Source organism: Xylocopa sonorina, chromosome 8 (assembly GCF_050948175.1).
Source record: "Xylocopa sonorina isolate GNS202 chromosome 8, iyXylSono1_principal, whole genome shotgun sequence".
NCBI lineage: Eukaryota > Metazoa > Arthropoda > Insecta > Hymenoptera > Apidae > Xylocopa > Xylocopa sonorina.
Window position 1 is genome coordinate 7,906,726 of NC_135200.1, and position 16,325 is coordinate 7,923,050.

General features: G+C 38.4%; 3 protein-coding genes across 7 annotated transcripts in view; 1 reads left to right on the top strand and 2 right to left on the bottom strand.

Annotated features, from left to right (window-relative positions):
* The first annotated feature begins 4,668 nt into the window (after positions 1-4,668).
* Positions 4,669-8,162, top strand: Fz (frizzled class receptor). The gene is made up of 3 exons (XM_076899405.1): positions 4,669-5,689; positions 6,179-6,558; positions 6,833-8,162. The coding sequence occupies exons 1-3, from the start codon at positions 4,884-4,886 to the stop codon at positions 7,369-7,371; spliced, it is 1,725 nt and encodes a 574-aa protein (XP_076755520.1). The 5' UTR covers positions 4,669-4,883; the 3' UTR covers positions 7,372-8,162.
* A 1,554-nt stretch (positions 8,163-9,716) lies between these two features.
* On the bottom strand, positions 9,717-12,342 carry LOC143426181 (uncharacterized). The gene is made up of 4 exons (XM_076899422.1): positions 12,179-12,342; positions 10,950-11,456; positions 10,175-10,442; positions 9,717-9,981 (listed from the first exon to the last, which is right to left on the bottom strand). The coding sequence occupies exons 1-4, from the start codon at positions 12,243-12,245 to the stop codon at positions 9,732-9,734; spliced, it is 1,092 nt and encodes a 363-aa protein (XP_076755537.1). The 5' UTR covers positions 12,246-12,342; the 3' UTR covers positions 9,717-9,731.
* Positions 12,343-16,185: 3,843 nt separating this feature from the next.
* The window catches only part of LOC143426165 (uncharacterized), an 89,545-nt gene continuing 89,405 nt past the window's right edge, over positions 16,186-16,325 (bottom strand). For all 5 annotated transcript variants that reach the window (XM_076899390.1, XM_076899393.1, XM_076899392.1 and 2 more), the window contains one exon: positions 16,186-16,325. In XM_076899390.1, the coding sequence (XP_076755505.1) occupies positions 16,197-16,325 (129 nt within the window). In that variant the 3' untranslated portion in view covers positions 16,186-16,196.

The following is a 16,325-nucleotide window of genomic DNA, read 5'->3' on the forward strand; positions in this document are numbered from 1 at the left end:
TTTTAATCGATGCATAACGTTTAAACGGATCAGCTGGGTTATCTGCAAGACGTAAAAGTTAGTATAAATTGCGGGTACACTCGAGAAGAAAGACTTAAAGCGTTACGAAAGTAACAATAGCGATTTCGCATATGTATCTGGGACGCCTTAAAAGATGCAGTGCGCGCAGGTCGCGTGGTGCTTTTGAGAAATGTTTTTTTTCTTTCAAGCTTAACGCGTCCCAACGGAAGTGGAGAAGCGCCGGTAAACGGATCGTTCTGGGGATATAATCGAACTAGCAGATATCTTCACGGTGCATTGCGACGCTCCTCGTGTTTTGTGCCAATCATAACATTTTAAGCCGCCCAAGGGTTATACTTCCTTTTTTCCACGAGAGAAAAAAAAAGGGGGGGAAAGAGAGAAATAATAGGTCCAACGAAAGTATACGAATCATTTAAGGATTAATCTCGGATAATAAAATTTGAATGACGATAGCATTTAATGTATCTACGTGTATGATAATGTTGTTGCGGTTGTTGAAACCCGGTTTCGTATACGTAAACGATCTTCCCTTCTCTGTCTCCACTAACGTGAAATGTTCGACCCTTCCATTATCAATCGTCTTCCTCGTTACTGTGTTGTTTTAATGCGCGATAATTCCTGTCGTTGGTATAGACATGATGTCGTTGGTACAGGCGTATTTTGTATATAAATCATTTTCAGCTGATTCCCTTGAACGGAGGACAAGCGAGGACTAAACTGTCCTTTCTCTTCTTGTCACGATGCGAGTTAGAAAAGGTACGGTCGATTTCGATCGGCAGACGCGGACAGGATAAAAAGCACGCAGCTCGTCCGATCGTTCTGTCGGATCGTGTTTCCTTTAATAACGCACTTCCTTCGTTTTACGACGGCGGAATGATCGTTGATACCGTTGGAACCGTTGGGATTACAGGGAGGGACAGGGATACGAAAAAGAGTGGCTCGCTCGACACGTTTCAATCTTCCGTATTGGATCTTAAGTGTTACTAATCGTAAGATCGTAAGGCTGACCTCCTATGTCTAATGTGACGATTCAAGTTGAGAGTATTCCGAGGAGATAAATTATTTATTTGTTTACGATAATAACGAGGCCGTTTGTGAATCGTATTTCGGGCGACTCGCGTATATATATATACATCATTCGAAAGACTACCAGGTTGTCATACGCGATGATGATAACCGCCCGAAGTTGCGACCCCGTCTAAAATGTGCACGAATTCCACGAGCACCGTATGTACTATACGATTTAAAACACGAGAGATACGACAGTCAGAATCATAGTACTTACGATCGCGCTGATCATCTGCGACGAATAAACATTACAACTAACGAAATCGAACGTATTGTGCATTATATGTCGGGAAAGAAATAAAATCAAAATGAATCAATCGACAGCGTGTCTTATCGTTCATTGCTTAACTATTTCTATGCATCTTAGCGTATAGGAATTACTACGTAGAGATACGGAGGGTTTTCACTGAAATTTATTGCAAGTTTCACCCCATCGTTGCTCGCTCACGCCCGTGTGTCTCTTCATCGAGGAAGTCACGCGACGCCAAGGGAGAATCATAGATTAAGTACCATGTAGGTAATAACTCTATCATCTTATGGAACTTTACCTCTGAAATACCAATCGTACATCTCTCGGAAGAGTGACAGAGCTTGAGAATTATATTCGATCCGACCACAGGAACTGATAAGAGGTCAGCGCACGAAATTAAGTAAGTATCCTGGTATGTACTTATTACTGCTATCTTTATTCGTTTCTATCGATTTTGTTTCCTCATTCAACTTTCATTACATCTGTAATGGCTATTAACGTGTTCAATTCGGTGCGTAACTTTTTTGCATTTTTTGCTTACGTAGATGCCCGGAAACTTTACGGTGCAACTGGACTTTTATGGGAAACGAATAAGACATTCGCGCTCAACGAGAAATTGATTAGAATGAAGATAAACTGCTAATGGAATGGTATGCAGAAATAACGACGTAACGATCAGACGAATGCAAGACATCAGTGAAATTACATGCAATTAAAAAATGTAAAAGGTACTCGAGTCCACCAATGAGAAGACAAGCACAGCAGAAGCTACCCTACGAACCTAACTCGATTAAACCTTCATTATATGCAGAATTCACATAGAAGTATATCAAAATGAAATCGATAATATATTTTTCAAAATCAAACATTTATCACAATTCATTTGTGAATCTACATACATTCATGCATTCATGTTCTTCCTTCTGTTATAGGTGTCGTAGCAGTGAAGACGGCAGGAGGACTTTAAGAAACGAAAAAAGAGGAGATAAAAGGAAAAAGAAGAATGAAGAGAGTATCCTACTACTTGTTTTTCACCGTTGTATGTTACTTTCAAAGAGATTACTATATTTTCTAGTATATACCTCAGTATTATATAATAACAATAGTAAATGTAAGACATATTGTATTATAAGTACAAGTATCACTGTAAAATGCAATTTAATTGTAATTCATCGTGTACTACACAATTTCAATAAATAAATGAATTATTTAAGATGATTATTACAAATCTTATCATTTACCCTTAATTCCATCCATTCCTCCACTCCATACTTCTTATTATTTTCATACATAAAAAAATAAAATAGTTAACTGGAAACGAAAGTATAGACAAAATTTCCCGCGCTTATTTCGGATACCTCCTCGCACATCATATTCTCCTGATACAAAGTCCAATTTACGGGTTCTCGATTGAAAAATCTCTGAAAACTGACGGTTCCTGGAAAATGACGTCACATCCAAGAATCGCCGAAATTCCAGGAATTCTCGATGACGTCATTTCCAAGAAGTGGCACTATTCGGATACCTCCTCACATGTTATGTTCTCCTGATACAAAGTCGGATTTTCAGGTTTCTGATCGAAAAATCGGCAATGTATCAGGAGAACATGACGTCATAGGAGGTATTCCTGCCACTTCTAGGAAAATGACGTCACTTCCAAGAATCGCCGAAATTCCAGGAATTCTCGATGACGTCATTTCCAGGAAGTGGCACTATTCGGATACCTCCTCATATGTTATGTTCTCCTGATACATTGCCGATTTTTCGACCAAAATCTTGAAAATCCAAGTTTGATGACGTCACAGGGGTTCTTGATAATTCCAGAAATTTTTGATGACGTCATTTCCAAGAAGTGGCACTATTCGGATACCTCCTATGACGTCATGTTCTCCTGATACATTGTCGATTTTTCGAAGAAAATCTTGAAAATCCGACTTTGTAACAGGAGAACATAACATATGAGGAGGTATCCGAATAGTGCCACTTCCTGGAAATGACGTCATCGAAAATTCCTGGAATTTTGGCAATTCTGAGAAATGACGTCATTTTCCTAGAAGTGGCAAGCATACCTCCTATGACGTCATGTTCTCCTGATACATTGTCGATTTTTCGAAGAAAATCTTGAAAATCCGACTTTGTAACAGGAGAACATAACATATGAGGAGGTATCCGAATAGTGCCACTTCCTGGAAATGACGTCATCGAAAATTCCTGGAATTTTGGCAATTCTGAGAAATGACGTCATTTTCCTAGAAGTGGCAAGCATACCTCCTATGACGTCATGTTCTCCTGATACATTGTCGATTTTTGGAAATGTTGGTCGAAAAATCGGCAATGTATCAGGAGAACATGACGTCATAGGAGGTATCCGAATAGTGCCACTTCTTAGAAATGACGTCATCAAGAATTCCTGGAATTACCAAGAACCCCTGTGACGTCATCAAACTTGGATTTTCGAGATTTTGGTCGAAAAATCGGCAATGTATCAGGAGAACATAACATATGAGGAGGTATCCGAATAGTGCCACTTCTTGGAAATGACGTCATCGAGAATTCCTGGAATTTCGGCGATTCTTGGATGTGACGTCATTTTCCAGGAACCGCCAAGTTTCAGTGATTTTTCTATCGGAAACCCGATTTTCGGACTTTGTATCAGGAGAACATGATGTGCGAGGAGGTATCCGAAGTAAGCGCGGGAAATTCAAGTTAATTTACGAAAATGAGAATGAAAAAGGACCAGAGTGGAATAAATTGAAGGTAAATAATAAAACTTGTGCATCTATCTTGAAATAATTTGTTTATTCAATGATATTAATGAAGTATACAATATATATTACAATTAAATGTTAGTTCGAAATGTGTTATATTACAATTTTCCTTATTTTAGGTATTATAATCAATTATGCTAAATCATATTATACTGCGGAATGTAACAATGTAATTAAGAGTAATGTAAAATGATATATAATAATTAATATATTTCTTTTCTATCCCGAAAGGTATATTTCTCAATTTGGGAAATCATTGATCGAGGCGATTTCTGAAGTTTTATTAATTTTTCAAAGTGTATCGCTCTTTCTTCGACTATGCCATCGATGATAGAATGAGAAATACGATTAGATAATAAATATTCTTTAAAATATGTGTATATTTGTACCGAGCGCGCATTCGCTCTATGGTAACGTGGTGGAGTGTTGGCGAAGGCAGCGTTCGACTTTCTGGATCCAACTTTGCCCACCGTTGGAAGAAGCGTGCAACGTTTTCATCTATTTCCGTAGATGGCGGTATCCGATGTGATATAAGTTCCAGAAGAGTTTCCTCTCTACCGCACTACCTCCGCCACGTTCTGTTTACAGTACTGCGGTCGCGTCCATCATCATCCCTAGGTAGTAGGTACGTTTCCCCGCTCCTTCCGTTTAGTATTATTATGTCCCGCACGATCCGTTGGTGATGTTCGGAGGCGTGGTGCGTTCGCATGTTCTCGAAGGCTGTTTCGCGTGACGATTGATCCGGATAGTGGCGATCGTGCCGACGATACGCAGCGATGATTACGTTGCGTTACGCGACGATCTGTGTCCTCGCGGTGGCTGCCGTGCTCGGTGTAAACGCTCTCCACGCGAAGGATCCGCTGGCTCATCACGGACGATGCGAGCCGATCACGATCAATTTGTGCATGAACATCCCGTACAACGAGACGATCATGCCGAATCTGATGAACCACCAGAAGCAAGAGGACGCCGGGCAGGAGGTCCACCAGTTTGCGCCCCTGGTTAAAATGAAGTGCAGCCCCGACCTGCGTTTCTTCCTCTGCACCGTGTACGCGCCTGTCTGCACGATCCTCGACAGGGCTATACCGCCGTGCAGGTCGTTGTGCGAAAGCGCACGGGCCGGTTGCGAGCGTCTGATGAACAGTTTCGGGTTCGACTGGCCCGAGAATCTCGATTGTTCGAAATTGCCCGAGAACGGTGGCACGGATCTCTGCGTGGGTCACAACGAGACCACGCCGCCAGAACCGTCGCCATCGGAGTACCCGCCACCGCGTATGCCAGTGGCAGAGTTTCAACCCTCGTGGACGGGAGGGCCGAAATCGTACGGCAGCGGGTTCATGCTCGGCGCCAGGGACTTTGGCTTCGTTTGCCCGATGCAGTTCAAGGTCCCGCACGAGCTCGGCTACTCGCTGAAGGTCGGCGACAAAGTCGAGTCGAATTGCGGTGCACCTTGCGACGGGATGTTTTTCACCGAGATGGAACGGCGATTCTCGAGGATCTGGGTCGGCACTTGGGCGTCCGTTTGCGCGGCTTCTTGCTTCTTCACGTTCTTGACGTTTCTCATTGACACCGATAGATTCAGGTAAAAACAATGATCATTGTATTCGCGTTGATGCATACGATAGACGTATTAGCATAATGTAGAAAGATTAGGAGGAGTCATGCACTGGTACATAACCACGTACAGGGTGTCCGTTTCGACGCTGCCCTACTTAAACGGAAATAGATATCGAAAACTCGAAATCTTTTTACCTCCTTCCACTGCAGAAAAACTTGTAACTGTGTCGAATAACTTTTGAAAGAACCATTCGATACCCTTTAATTTCTTGGGAGAGTCATCGTGACATTCGATTAAAATAGACACCCTGTATAGAGCTCCGATCTTCAAATTAGAACAAGGAATTTAATTAGTTTTAATAACTAAATGTAGGTGCATATAACATAGCATTACAAATCCACTGTACAACACACGTATTAATTGCTATATTATACGCGCTATTTCTTTTCAATATTGAATATTCATATAAATAATCATTTAGAATTCATTGCACACGTGTCATTTTGCATTTAGGTATCCTGAAAGGCCAATCATCTTTTTGTCAGTGTGTTATCTGATGGTTGCATTGGCATATGTAATTGGATGGGCTGCTGGCAATTCTATTGCATGCAGAGAACCATTCCCACCTCCTTTAGATATGAGAATTCAAATGGCGTCAACGATAACTCAAGGCACCAAGCACGAACTGTGCACAGTGCTTTTTATGATACTCTACTTCTTCGGGATGGCATCCAGTATCTGGTGGGTCATCCTAACATTGACATGGTTCCTAGCTGCTGGGCTAAAATGGGGCCACGAAGCCATAGAAGCTAATTCACAGTATTTTCATTTAGCCGCTTGGGCTGCACCAGCAATAAAAACTGTTACAATCCTTGCAATGGGGAAAGTGGAAGGTAAACTGCTGAAAATGTTCTACCGGTAATCATGGTGAGAAGAGTGCAACATTTTTTCATGGATTTTTGATACAAATATTTTGCATTTACATTCCTTAATCAACTCGTTTTAAACGGAATTGTTATACACTCGAATTACTACGCAAGACAATCCATTTTGCTTATTTCTAAGAATAACCATCAAAATATGTGCACTCGCTCGTTAGGCAGCACCGCGAAGGTGCGTGACGCAATTTATGACATTGATAATTAATACTTCACATTATTCTCGTAGGAGATATATTGTCTGGGGTTTGTTACGTGGGTCTGTGGAACGTCGAAGCGCTGCGGGGATTCGTACTGGCACCATTATGCGTATATCTTATCCTTGGAACTGCCTTCTTGTTAGCCGGCTTCGTATCTCTTTTCCGTATACGTACAGTTATGAAGCACGACGGCACAAAGACTGACAAACTAGAAAAGTTGATGATACGTATCGGGATATTTTCTGTATTATACATAGTTCCTGCACTGATCGTCATCGCTTGTCTTTTCTACGAGCAAGCCTATTTCGACCAATGGATGCTGACTTGGAATATGGAGATGTGTTCCAAACCCGGGCCGCAGTCTTTGTATTCCATGCCGTGTCCCGTTGGCGAGCGCACACGCGACGTTGGTAAGCGACCTGAATTCGAAGTTTTTATGATAAAGTATGTAATGGCTATGATCGTCGGTATTACGAGCAGCTTTTGGGTATGGTCGAGCAAAACGCTGACCAGTTGGCGGCAGTTTTTCAATCATATACAAGGACGCCGGACCGAGGCGTACGTTTGAAGATTTATTAATTCTATGCAACAAAAAGTAGAAAAGTTTTGCCTTCCTTAACTGCTACGTTTGACCATTAAATGTATCGCTCAAGTAATACCTAATCGAATTGACGCGCAAACAAGTGTGCATTTAATTGCATCCAATGAAAATACTCATGGCTCGTATAAGCTAACGTTACTAGATTTGATTTATATCGGGAAAAGATTTGTATAACAATATATGCATTTCTGTATTATTTTTCTATCTGATCAGTGCATTCTAAAGAGTAACGAGATTTATACAGATGTACTGTGCCAAAATATTTTTTTACGACAATTTTATGTTTGTTTAAAGTATTTGTGATCTATTTCCGTCGTGTTTGTATGAAAGTTTCATAAGGACTGTATAAAATGTTAGCACTAATCATTGACTAGTTTTCAAGTATTATTAGACGATGTTCGCACACTACATTTCAACTAATAAATTCTTCCTCTTTCGTATTAACCGGATTCACGAACTAACTACTCATTCTTTAACATGTAAGTTATGAACGCTCAAACTGTCCGCAAACAATGTGTTCAATGTTTATAAGTGTACTTTTTTCTACTAGACAGACAAAAAGAATAATGGGTACTATTGTACATCTCACTGTAACTTCAAACCTTCTATCTTTAGGTTTGATCGATAGATCGAGGACGATTACGCTTACACTAATCTCGCGAACTTTGATACTTTTACAAAGCAATTTTAGAAATATTTCGCAGTGTTCGATTAAGATTTTCAAGAATTATTCGACGCATCTTTTTTTATCTAAACCCTTTCCACCTTTTCACTCAATCTTTAAGAATCTCATCCTTAAGACCTTTCTAATGTTTCCCTTTCTTTAAAGCGTTTGTAAAACACCTTGCCTTTGTAGATTAAGATTGGAGGCAAGTATATCTTCGAAAGATGTAAAATTTTATTATAAGACATGTATTCTACTCTAGATTAATCGAACTGTATATATATATACTTACACACGTTAATTTTACTATGTACTATAATATATTTTTTAAAAGTTATGTACATATACATGTTTGCCAAGTAGTTTGGCATTTTCGTATGTTTCCTATGCGTAATCAAATCAAAAAAAAGAATCGGAAAATACTTTGTAAGACTGGATGCAGACGACACGTGTTTTATACGTGCATTTTTTTTCCCGCTGCACGTCTCGGTTGTGCGTTGAATTTTATGAAGACGCACAGACGAGCTCCTCCTAACACACAGCGAGCAAATGAAAACTTGTTTTGTACGCCCTTATGTACTATTGGTGTTTATGAAAGTAATCTAGATTATATGATCTTTGTTTCGAAGCGTTTAAACTTTTGTTCTTGGGTATACGAACGTTCCATTACGATATGATTTGTATATAAAGTATTGCCACAAAACAGCAACGAAATAACAGTTCGTACGTTGCTTCTTTATGCCGTCGTGATCGCAGAAAGCGTAAAGTTTACAAAAATCGTGCAATGAAAGGTTAAAAATGATTTTCTCTTGTAATATAAATCTTTTTCTACGACTGTAACATATTTTGCGAGTAGCTAGTAAGAGAATGTATTTTTAAAAATCTCAAATAATTTACGATTAGATCGTTCGTGAAATTATTGATGTATCTTTGCCTTAAAAATGACGCAACAACAAAAAAAAGTTCAATCAATTATCATCAGTATTCTAGTTCTTTCTAGTCTTTTTTCCCCAATAGTTTCGATTATTCATATTTTGAATATTATAATATCTCTCTTCCTCTGTTACTGTTCTAGCTGTAGCGTGCGTGATGTAAATAATTTACGATTACTTCGCAAAGATACCTTTATATAATTACAAATCGACGTAGCACAAAAAGGAAATGAGTTGTATTCTTTTAAATTTCTGGTAAACTACTTTCATAATCATTGACATATATATATTTCATATATAAGTAATTATATATGAAAGGCTTGGAGGAAAAAAAATGGTCGTTAAAACCCGCTCATCCGCATCGAGCCTAGATTTGAAGACGTGTTGAACGCGACAATTATTGTTCCAACATTACTGATATCAATTCGTCCATTGAAACTGTCGAGCTTTTGTGTATGTCATGTATTTACGGCGACTATGTAACGAAATAGCCGTACTTACATCATAGTACTTATATCATAGCAAATGCGCAAAATATCATATATGAAATATACGTGACGTTGTGTAAAATAATTATAACTATTATATTCTTTATATAATAAATCGAAATACATACCTAAAAACGAACAGTGTATATTTTTGTGTTTATTACAACAAGTCGAATTGGTTTGGAGGTACATAATTGGAAAATATACATAAACATATGTGAATCAATTAACGATCGTAATCGATCACTTAACGGTTTCTTTCTTTGCGTTTATTCCTGCATTCTTTAAGGTCGGGCCTTTAAGGTACCCAAGTTTTCGTAAATACCTTACAAAAAACGGCGTCACCGCTAGCGTAATCGACAGTCGAATTGGGGCGAATAACTTGTGAATGGCATACGCAATCAAGAAAGTTGACGAAGCGGTAACAACACTTTTTAAGTCCTCGTTACTTACGTCCAATACAGATTTAATGAAAGGTTGTAAATCTACTCCACTGAAACCAATATTTCTATAATGACTATGCGGAAATATTTAAATATTGTAATTAATACAAAAATTCAATCCTCGCGTTATTTATTTATTTTCGAGCGAATTTAATATATGATACTTATTGGGAGAAAGATATTTCTTTAAATTAAAATAGGGAATTGCGCGTAAGATAGTTGAACATAATCGCAAAAACTAACCTAACTAATGCTGCATAACAAGCAACAAGAGACATCATAGAGATTCCGACATGAAACACAAAACCAGTAATTCCATAATCCTTGAATATTTTCTTGACTTTATCTCTCTGGGATAGTTTCGACACTTCATCTACTTTTAGCTTTTTCCTTTCGGAATTTTCCGTATTTAACGGTGACGGTACTTTTGATGAATATTCCATGGTGCATATGTATTTTGGCGCATAGGTTGCTTGGAAAAGTGTTTTCGTTGCGACGTAACTTGTCAGACCTGAATGACAAACTACAATTTCCACACTGTTTTATCATATCAATTAGATAAGAGAATATGTTCTCACTATGCTGTGATTACTTTATAACTGATTAACCTAGACCATTGAAAGGGGACTGCTAATTTCATTTGCTATATTAGTCCAAGCATCTAGCGTCGATCGAAAATTCTGGAACGCAGTGCTTAACTCTTTTGGATCATCACACCGTGTGTACGTCTTAAGTATTTGAATAGTGCACCACCATACCCGACTACAACTTTCAAAACCAGTTCCATACAGATCTCTCGTATAAATATTTAAATTATGTGCGATCATAAAATATACGAAACAGCGGGATAAACAAAAATATACCGTTAGAAAAGTAACGTCGTCGCGAAATAATCAAAACAGTTTCCTTTCCCCATACACAGAATGTGTTTACGTAAATATTGCACGAAATCGTGTTTTATCAAAAATATTATAAAAAAGAAAAAGTGGTCAGAATTCTATATTCTCCTCTTACTAACCACTTTTAGTCAGTTTCAAGGGCGGCAAACGAACACTTCGATAATGTGATTTCTGCATGTCCTCGGCGATGTATTTTCCGTCTCTGGCCCATTGACCGCCTGGCATGTTCAAGTGCGTCGATTTCCCATTGGAACTGTACGGTTTCGGCACGTTGCTCTGCATCGTGCCGTTTAAACTGACCGCTCCAAAGCAATCGTATGAGTCGACATGCGTGTCGCTGCAATTCTGCATGGCGCTGCCGCGCTGTGTCGGTTTCATCGTTTCTTTGGAGAAAAATGATCTGCAATCGCTGTTTCCATAGAGCAGTACTGGAGCAGCGATGTCTCGTGCCCTTTCCGGCGTAAATCGGCCAGTTTCGTTTGCGAATATTTCAGAGACGTTCGTTGGAAGCGGCAGAGTAGGAGGCTCAGGATAACGACGGACGCTCGTTACGTGCAGATTTTTCATGCGATTGTGATGCACCACTGTGTGTCGCGTACACCGCATTTCGGCTAGCGATGTACTGGCTGAAATAAATTATAATCGTTTTATTCAGACGAATGTTCATATATAATACAATTCGACAAGACAAATAGAACATGTAGGGAATTTGCTTAAATGATCAGGATAATCATTCATCAGTGCATAATTGTACGCACAACTCTTTCTACGGATTGAACCCGTTGCATTTCGAATTATTTTTCAATTTTGTTTCGGTTTCTACTTGTAAACAATTTTGTTTACTAATTGTCTTAAATACAGCTCTCAAACTTTACTGTAATTTATATTAATGGAATTTGTATTTACTTTATTTTCTATTTACCGATGTCGAGTCGCATTCGACAAAGGATTGTGAAGGGTTAAACACATTGTACGCATAAGTCAATTCACCAAGGCTGACCATGTTATACAACTGACTAAAAGACACAATCATTGTTACATTTAAAAAAAATATATATTTTATGCATTGATTTACCAGCGATATATATATATAATAGATTGATAAATAGTTTTCTTAATGTTCGTGTATAATTAGCTCTGTAACACTTGCTGACTTAAATAACTTAAATTTATTTAAATTAATTTGGAAGGAATAAAATCAATGCACGTATGGAAATTTCTACCTGTCACTGTGTTCCATTCGAGGTTACGACGTGCGATGGTGCGATTGAATTTAACCAGTGAATAATTTATGAATAATATCAGCAGATACAAACTTGTACGCAAAAGTGTGTTGCAAATTTCATACCTGTGTGCGAGACCCGTGACAAAGCTGTTAACAAATCAGACCAGTTACTGACACGAAACAATGTCATTCTAAAACTTCGATGGCAATTATAACCAACTGTTTCGTTGATGTATATTACAGAGGAGACACGCTGCTCCTTTATAAAATCTAACAAATAGAATGGATGTACAGGCGTCGAAAAATAGAAATACCACTCTTATACGGCGATCTCCATAAAAGAGCCTAACCTAAGAAAACTTCAGTATTTATATTCACCACGATTTTACCGTATATAACCTGTATACGTGCTTCTCGAATACTCGTACGTCTCTTAACAACAGTGTGAACGCGTCATAGAAACCGGTTGACGCTTCGTATGTATATATAAGAAACTTTGAAGGATATATTATAAAATTATTGGCAGGTATATACACTTGAATGAGTTGCTTGATATCTACTCTGCGCCGCACTAACACAAACGCGTGGCCACCGACTGCTTTACATGGGATAGCGCAAGATGCGCAAACAACATGCGCAGACTCGTTTCTAACGATTTCCATTGGTATATATTTCTAACGTGCATTATTAAGTTCAATTACTTTTATTCAAAGGAACGAATAAATCATATTCCGCTTTCGTAACAAAAGTATCTGAAAATGTTGTTCGACGAGCGACACAAGTCTGGTAGCTATATAAAAAACAATACAAAAAGAGAATTATACAAATAATGTCACACACAAGATGCGAATAAATTACGTATTGTATTGTTGTATTTTCATGTATTTTATCATTTTTTTTTTTTACCTCTTGAACGCGACAACGAAGTCCAGCTTCTAAAACTCCTAAAATGACGAATTTATATAATTGTAAACGCTTTACTATCTCTCGGTGCTCTTTTCTTCTTTCAACTCTAATTGACTATAATCGTGTGATCGACAAATCATCATCCCCATCGTGAGCCTCGCCTGTTTAATAAAACGTTGCACTTGCACTTCTTCAGTTTTCAACAGGTTTCAAAAATGACGCGTCGAGCCGTGCTGAAGTTTTTTAATCATAGTTATTATTATCGTTAATATCCATATAATTATCAATAACTACAGTAAAACACAAAACAAAAATGGTGATATCTGTACATTTCTTTCTCTTAAGTAGTAACATAAATTTTTTGTATACCGGTAGCCTATAATAGGAAGAAACTAAACCATAATATTCACAGATATTTTACAAGATAGATAAGACACGACGCAGACACTCACGCCACGGGAAACTCACTCTCACTTTCACTCTTACTCTCACACTCACTCTCTTTCTCTCTCTCTATCTCGCTCTCTCTCTCTCTATACACACAAAACGATCTCTCGGAAAGGAGGAAGGGGCTGGAAAGTATCGAAGGGAACGAAGAATGTGGTCAGAAAATGAGAGATAGAGAAAAACAAAAAAAAAATATAGAAGAAACGGAAGAAGCGGTTATTGCTATAAAAATGAACGAAATACCGAGACGTGAGCGTCTTGTTCGCGTCCTATTATGTATACTTAACCGTAGCTGTAATATATATGCTTTCTTTAAACTCATCATCCCGCTCGCTCACTTATACCTCTACACTGTACATATGCACAACGCATCTTTTACACTGTACATGCATACGCTCCACGAGTATCCGCGCTGCCTTAAATTAATCGCGTTCTTTCTTAAGGATCGTCAAAACACGTTCTACGTACGGTATGGACAATGCGTATGCACTTTGCATCGTTCGCATTACGAGCATTAACGACCAAAGATCTCCTTACTGTCACATGTAACGTAATACAGTTTCGATACACGATCGCGCGCGTTACATTGCTCGTCTCGACGTACGAAACGAACGAAGAGAGAAAAAAAAGAGAACAGAACAAATAAGAAACGTTAAATTATTAAATTGTTGATTGATCGCGCGTTCATATCGAAAGGGGAACAAATAAAAAAAAAAAACGAGAGAAGTCGTATGAAAAGAAACCCATTTAAAGCGATCGATCGTTCGAGTCGGTAGAACACGGTAACAAGGAATAACATGTTTTGACCATCCCTAATACTTTTACATAAGGTTATTCTCTAGAGGCATGCGCTCTATGCGCAGCAGCGATAATATCGTAAATAGGTAAGTTTCTTTATATTACTTAATAATGTTTTTTTTTTTCTTCTCCACGGCTCCGTGTGATATAGTATAACTTCTGGTCTATACACGTAAGCGCATTATTATCCTCGACACGATTGCTAAAGAGTCTATGACACATCGCGCAAAAGGCGACAAAGGATAAGAGAAAAATGGGGATGGAAGTGTACAGAACGGGGCGACGTCAATGGTCAATGAGATCGGTCATACTGCGTATCCTGTCTTCGTCCAGTACGACATACTTTTAAGCCCCTGCCCTTTCTTTTCTTTTTGATGTGCGGATTGGTACGTTCTAACTAGCCTGATGTAATAACGTTAATAATAATTGATAGCAGCGATAATTAGTAGTAGTAGAGTAGTGGTAATAATAATAGTAGTAGTAGTGGTGATAATAGTATAGTAGTAATAGTAGTAGTAGCAGTTGTGGTAGTAGTAATTACTAATAAAATTAATAACATAGTAATAATAATAAAATAATGATAATATGATAATAATAATAATATAATAATAATAATAATAATAATAATAATAATAATAATAATAGTAATAATAATAATGATGATAGCCACATACTAATGATGATGATGACAGTAATAATAATAATAATAATAATAATAATAATAATAATAATAAAATTAATAATAATAAAGAATCGAAATAAAGATATTAAAAATTTGTTTATAATGTACATATAGTGCTAAGATGATAATGATAATAATATGTTACATCCTGCTATGGGAAAATTATATTACACTAAGGATAAACACTATTTTAGGTAGTCCTTTCGCACTTTTTTTGTTCACTAGAGTTCTAGATCGTAACTTTACTTTCTAGTTCGACACGAGCGGCAGCAGCAACAGCGGCAGCAGCAACTATTGTTACAGTTAATATAATACATAGGTATTTATATAGAGCAGTATTATACAAAAAACACATCACATACCGCGCGGACCAGAATCCGGTCACCGTTTTATAATGTTTTTATTTTTTGTTTTCTTCGTCTTTACGCAGATATATATCGTTAAATAATTAAAATCACAGTAGTTATGCCCTCGCTGGCTCGCTTATAATTTATACAGTATCATTAATAATCCTAAGCCTTACTTAAAATAGTTCGTGTATTATAGTGGTAGGGTACGTTAATTTTTTTTTTCTTTTAATCTTCTTCTCTATTCTCTTACTTACGAAATCGACTGTCCATCTAGAGCAACGGTAGGTAATATGTATTTACTGTTTTCCTAGAGGAGGGACGAGAGTGTGTGTGTGTGTGTGTGTGTATGCGTGTATGTCTGTGTGTGTGTGTGTGAGAACTTTTTATGTTAACCTCTTATTCTTTCTCTCTCTTTTTTCCCCCTTAAATCTTCTCTTACAGTGAGGACTTCGCGTGGTTTGCTTTTTTTTTTTCTAAATCAATCGAAGGTCTTCACTAAGGGCTGGGGTTGCGCCTGACCCGCTTGTCAGAAAGACCAAGAGTGACGTCGGTCGGTCTCACAAACGTTGTCAGTGACGGGCAAGCCGCGAGTTTATTCTTCGTCGGGAATGGAACTCGTGTAACCGCGAGTTATGCTGTGGAAGAAAGGCACGCTCGGTGATGTCCATGCATTGACCGTGCTAGCCTCCCTACGATACGCAACCCCGTACCTCCGTTTTAGGCCTACGATCTAGAAATATCGGCACGAGTCGCCGACGAATCCGTTTGATTGTCACTGATATAACCCCTGGGGGGAGACCTCTCTCTTTCCCTTGGGAATACTCTCATCGTTTGTTCTACGATACTGCACTTCGTCGGTCGGGACACTCCAGGCTTCATGCCAGATGCGAAGCGTCCTATAAGTGCTTGAAGGCGAGAAGTATAGGTAGATTGTAATCCAGTAGACCACTGGCTGGCCTCAAACCGTGGCAATTACGATGAGCAAATGGGCGATTTTTGCGACGCGTTGCAACAGATCCGGCGCGATCCGCGCCAAACTATCGTTCGCGAAGTCGCAAGATGGGAAAATGTGGACTACGTACGCAGG